Source organism: Chenopodium album, chromosome 27, assembly GCF_948465745.1.
Source record: "Chenopodium album chromosome 27, dcCheAlbu1.1, whole genome shotgun sequence".
NCBI lineage: Eukaryota > Viridiplantae > Streptophyta > Magnoliopsida > Caryophyllales > Amaranthaceae > Chenopodium > Chenopodium album.
In genome coordinates this window covers 16,556,061-16,560,626 of record NC_137860.1, presented here as the reverse complement: position 1 = coordinate 16,560,626, position 4,566 = coordinate 16,556,061, and the positions used below count along the sequence as shown (strand labels likewise).

Sequence of the window (4,566 nt, the reverse complement as noted above, 5' to 3'; positions counted from 1 at the left end):
GACAGTCCGTCTTTCCCAAAGGGACAATCCGTTTACCAGTTCGACTTGGTCCCAAAGGGAAAGGTAGATCGGTGATCACCCACTTTTTGGTAGTGGACACACCCTTGCCCTACAATGTCATACTCGGACGACCATTATTGAACAAGGTAAAGGCGGCTATATCAGTCTATCAGCTGCTCATGCAATTCGAGCTTGAAGATGGAACAGTTGGGAAAGTATATGGAGACCAAGGATCCGCTAGAGAATGCTACGTCAATAGCTTGAAGCGAGCATCAGAAGCACCCGCGGAACCATCGAAGAAGAACAAAATGACCGACCCTTTCGTCCTTTTCACTAAAGAATCGAGGGGGGTAGACAAACCCCAGCCCATAGAAGAAGATAAGGAAGAAGTCATTGGCACCGCAGAAGAAACGGTGCGGGTCGGAACAAATATTGACGCTGCATTGCACACTCAAATAATCAATGTGCTTAAGGCACATCGCGATGTCTTTGCCTACTCAGTAGACGAGATGCCCGGCATAGACCCTGCCATTATGACTCATCGCTTGAACATCAAGCCAGGCTACAAGCCTGTTAAACTAAAGTTGAGGCATCAGGGCCCCGACCGCACTGCAGCAGCTGCAGCGGAGGTAAAGAAGCTACTCGAAGCAGGGTTCATTAAAGAATGTCAGTATACGGATTGGCTTGCGAATGTTGTATTGGTCAAGAAACCCTCTGGGGCATGGAGGATGTGCGTCGACTTCACTGACTTAAACAAGGCGTGCCCCAAAGATGACCATCCTCTCCATAAGATAGACAAGCTTGTGGATTCAACGCCTGGACATGCTCTATTCAGCTTCATGGATGCAAATGCGGGATATCATCAAATCCCCATGGCAGAAAATGACCAGCCACATACCGCATTCATCACTAACCAAGGAGTATACTGTTACAAGGCCATGCCTTTCGGCCTCAAGCTGGAGCCACATACCAGAGGTTCATCAACAAAATCTTCGAAAGGCAATTAGGGAGAAACGTCGAAGCCTACGTTGATGACATGATAGTAAAGAGTCGCTACGAGAAGGACCATGTCACAAACTTGGTCGAAACGCTTGCGACATTGAGAAAATTATGGGATTAAGTTAAATCCCAGAAAGTGTGTGTTTGGAGTCAAGGGCGGCAAATGCCTTGGCTTCCTTGTTGATGAAAGGGGCATTGAAGCTAACCCCGACAAAATCAGAGCCATCGTGGATATGCAAACCCCTAGAAGTGTAAAGGAGGTGCAGAGGCTGACCGGATGCATAGCCGCCTTGGGCAGGTTTCTTTCCAAATCGGCAGACAAGAGCTTATCTTTTTTCAACACCCTCAAGAGAAAAGTGTTCCAATGGGACGCACCAGCCGAGATTGCTTTCTAACAGATAAAAGAACACTTGGCCTCTCTTCCCAATTTGGTTTCCCCTTTGCCTGGGGAGACATTGTTCTTATATTTGGCTATATCTGAATACTCTTCTAGCGCAGTATTGGTTGTTGAGAGGGATAGATCACAACACCCAGTATATTTCGTCAGCCATGCTTACAGAGGAGCAGAATCAAAGTATTCCCAAATTGAGAAGTTGGTGTTCGCCCTAGTCATGGCAAGTCGAAAGCTGAAGCCATACTTTCAATCTCATCCCATTAAAGTTTTGACTAGCCATCCTATAAAGAAGGCAATCGAAGGGAGAAACCACTCAAATAGAATAACAGATTGGGCAGACCAGCTTGCAGATTTCGGTCTTGAGTATGAGCCTAGAAGGGCAATTAAAGCACAAGCCCTAGCAGACTTCATCGCCGAATGCTCATCGCCCTGCTGATGATGGATCCAAACCATGGCAATTATATGTAGACGGCTCCTCTTCCAAGACAGGAAGCGGAGCCGGCATTTTGATCATGTCACCGAGCAACGAAAAGTTTGAGTATGCAGTCAAGTTCGACTTCAACGCCTCAAACAATGAGGCTGAATATGAGGCCCTCATCTTCGGCCTAGAGTTGTGCCAGGTGGAAGGAGCCATGGCAGTTCATGCCTTCTCTGACTCCCAATTGATTGTGAGCCAAGTCCTAGGGGAATTCGAAGCCAAGGAAGATAGCATGCGCATGTATCTCAACAAGGTCAAAGAAACTGCTTCACCGTTATCGGAATTTCAGATCAAGCATCTTCCAAGGGCAGATAATCAAAAGGCTGATGCCCTTGCACGAATGGCTAGTTCCGCCTAGGGGCTCGGCCCTCGCTCTATAATATGGGAAGTTCTCAAACAACCAAGCATCAATGCACCTGCAGTTCACTACTTGGACCGGTCCAATACTTGGATGGATCAAATAGTGCACTACATGCGAGACAACAAACTCCCAGAAGATCCTAAAGAGGCCGACACAGTTAAGAAACGAGCAGAATGGTTCGTTTGGCACGAAGGAAATCTATACAAGAAGTCGTATACTCATCCCCTCCTGAAGTGCATCACCCCAGAAGATGGAGATTATGTGCTACGAGAAATACACCAAGGAGCCTGTGGAAGTCATCAAGGGGCTCGATGCATAGCAGGCAAAGCACTAAGGGCAGGATTTTATTGGCCTACCCTAAGGGAGGATGCGACAAAATTAGTGCAAAAGTGTGACAAGTGTCAGAAGTTCGCCAATGTGCAAAGGCTCCCCTCGAGCCCACTACAAACAATCATCGCCACCCTACCGTTTGATAAGTGGGGCATGGATTTGCTTGGACCATTCCCAGCAGCTTCGGGGCAGAGAAGATTCCTCATGGTCGCCATAGACTACTTCAGTAAGTGGATCGAGGCCGAACCCCTAGCCTCAATCACTGATAAGCAAATTCAAAAGTTCATATGGCGCAATATCATCACAAGGTTTGGCGTTCCTTGAAGTCTCGTGTCAGACAATGGGAGACAATTCTATAGTCGACCGACTGTTGAGTATTGCGAGAGGTTTGGAATACACACAAACTTTAGTGCTGTATCTCACCCTCAGGCTAATGGCCTAGCTGAGGCCGCAAACAAAATCATACTCCATGGCCTACAAACGATGTTGGAAGGGGCCAAGGGGTCATGGGTTAATGACCTACCAGGTGTTCTATGGTCAGCTAGAACAACTCCGAAAGATGCAACGGGCCAAACCCCGTTCACCCTTGTTTATGGCAGCGAGGCTGTGCTACCAGTCGAAATAGGGATTCCATCGCCAAGGATCACATTCTACGATTATAGGATGAATGAAGCAAACAAAAGCATGGATTTAGATCTATTGCCTGAAATAAGGGGCAACGCCCTACTCAGATCAATTGCACAAAAACAGAAAATGACCCGTCACTTCAATAGGAGGGTCAAGGAGAAGCAGATTGGAGTAGGAGATTGGGTGCTACGCAATATAGAAGCTACAGGCCGCAAGCCCGAGCTAGGAAAGTTATCCCCCAATTGGGAAGGGCCCTATAAAGTCACAGAACAAGTTGCAAAAGGGACCTTCCGCCTGGAGTCTCCCGAACGCAAAGCCTTAGAAAGGCCATGGAACGCGGAGAACCTTAGAAGGTTTTATGTTTGAATTCATATTTTTCAGTATTCAATTTAGTTTATTTTCAACACTTACACGATGTAATGGGGGCATGGGTACTACATATAGGGGCTATGTGAACATTTCATCATTGTAAGACGTTTGTTCATAGAATAAGTGCATTTGTTGCCACAATAGTAATCAAACTCCATTAATAGCAAACTTCGTATTTTCCATTTAGAATTTTCATTTCCATTTTACCACTAAACTACAAGTTTACTATCATCGCCCATCCAAGGGGCTGATGAGACCTAATGGGCGTCAGACTTATCATCGCCCATCCAAGGGGCTCATTAGCCCCAAGGGGCACCAAACACATCATCGCCCATCCAAGGGGCTTATTAGCCCCAAGGGGCACCAAACACATCATCGCCCATCCAAGGGGCTCATCATCCCCAAGGGGCACCGAACATATATCGCCCACTCAAGGGGCTCGGCCGCCCCAAAGGGCATCAAGCATAATAAATACAAGTAAACATAAGTGAGCCAGAACAATCTGTTTCTTCATTGATGTTTCTTTAAATACAAAACTACTTGGAAATAAATAAAGGGATACAGGAGAAAGGAAAAGCAATAAAAAGGAAACTAGTCATGATGAGAATGAGAGCTAGAAGCATCATCCTCGGAATCATCCTTAGAACCACCCTGTTTCAGCACATGATATTGATGGCCGCCCACGGGATGTTGATCAACAGTTGGTTGAAGCTCTTGGGCTTGACTACCTTGGCCCTCATCACAAAGCGAGAAGTTCTTCATCATCTCATCAAGCTCACTTTTGAGGATTTCTTGGTATTTGCCATAAAGAGGCTCGAACTGAAGGTCGGGGTGAACGAGTTCAAAGGCAGCCTGAAGACGACGGACTCCCGTTTCTTTCCCTAACTCGTTAGCTTCGACGCACTCTTCTTCAAGGTGGGCCTGGCCGTCAGTTGTTTGGAGCCAAGCCTTTGCTATCTCTTCTTGGGTGGCACCAGTCGCCCTCAACTGCTCCTCAACATTGGCCAA

The 4,566-nt window shown here is 46.8% G+C and overlaps 1 protein-coding gene across 1 annotated transcript; it reads left to right on the top strand.

The window, feature by feature from the left end:
* Nucleotides 1-3,045: 3,045 nt before the first annotated feature.
* Nucleotides 3,046-3,555, top strand: LOC145619714 (uncharacterized). The gene has a single exon (XM_081674417.1). It carries the CDS (start codon nt 3,046-3,048, stop codon nt 3,553-3,555), a length of 510 nt encoding a protein of 169 aa, XP_081530543.1.
* Nucleotides 3,556-4,566: the final 1,011 nt, after the last annotated feature.

Coding starts and splice junctions, on each gene's coding strand:
- LOC145619714 (XM_081674417.1), top strand. CDS start 3,046: ATGTTGGAAGGGGCCAAGGGGTCATGGGTTAATGACCTACCAGGTGTT.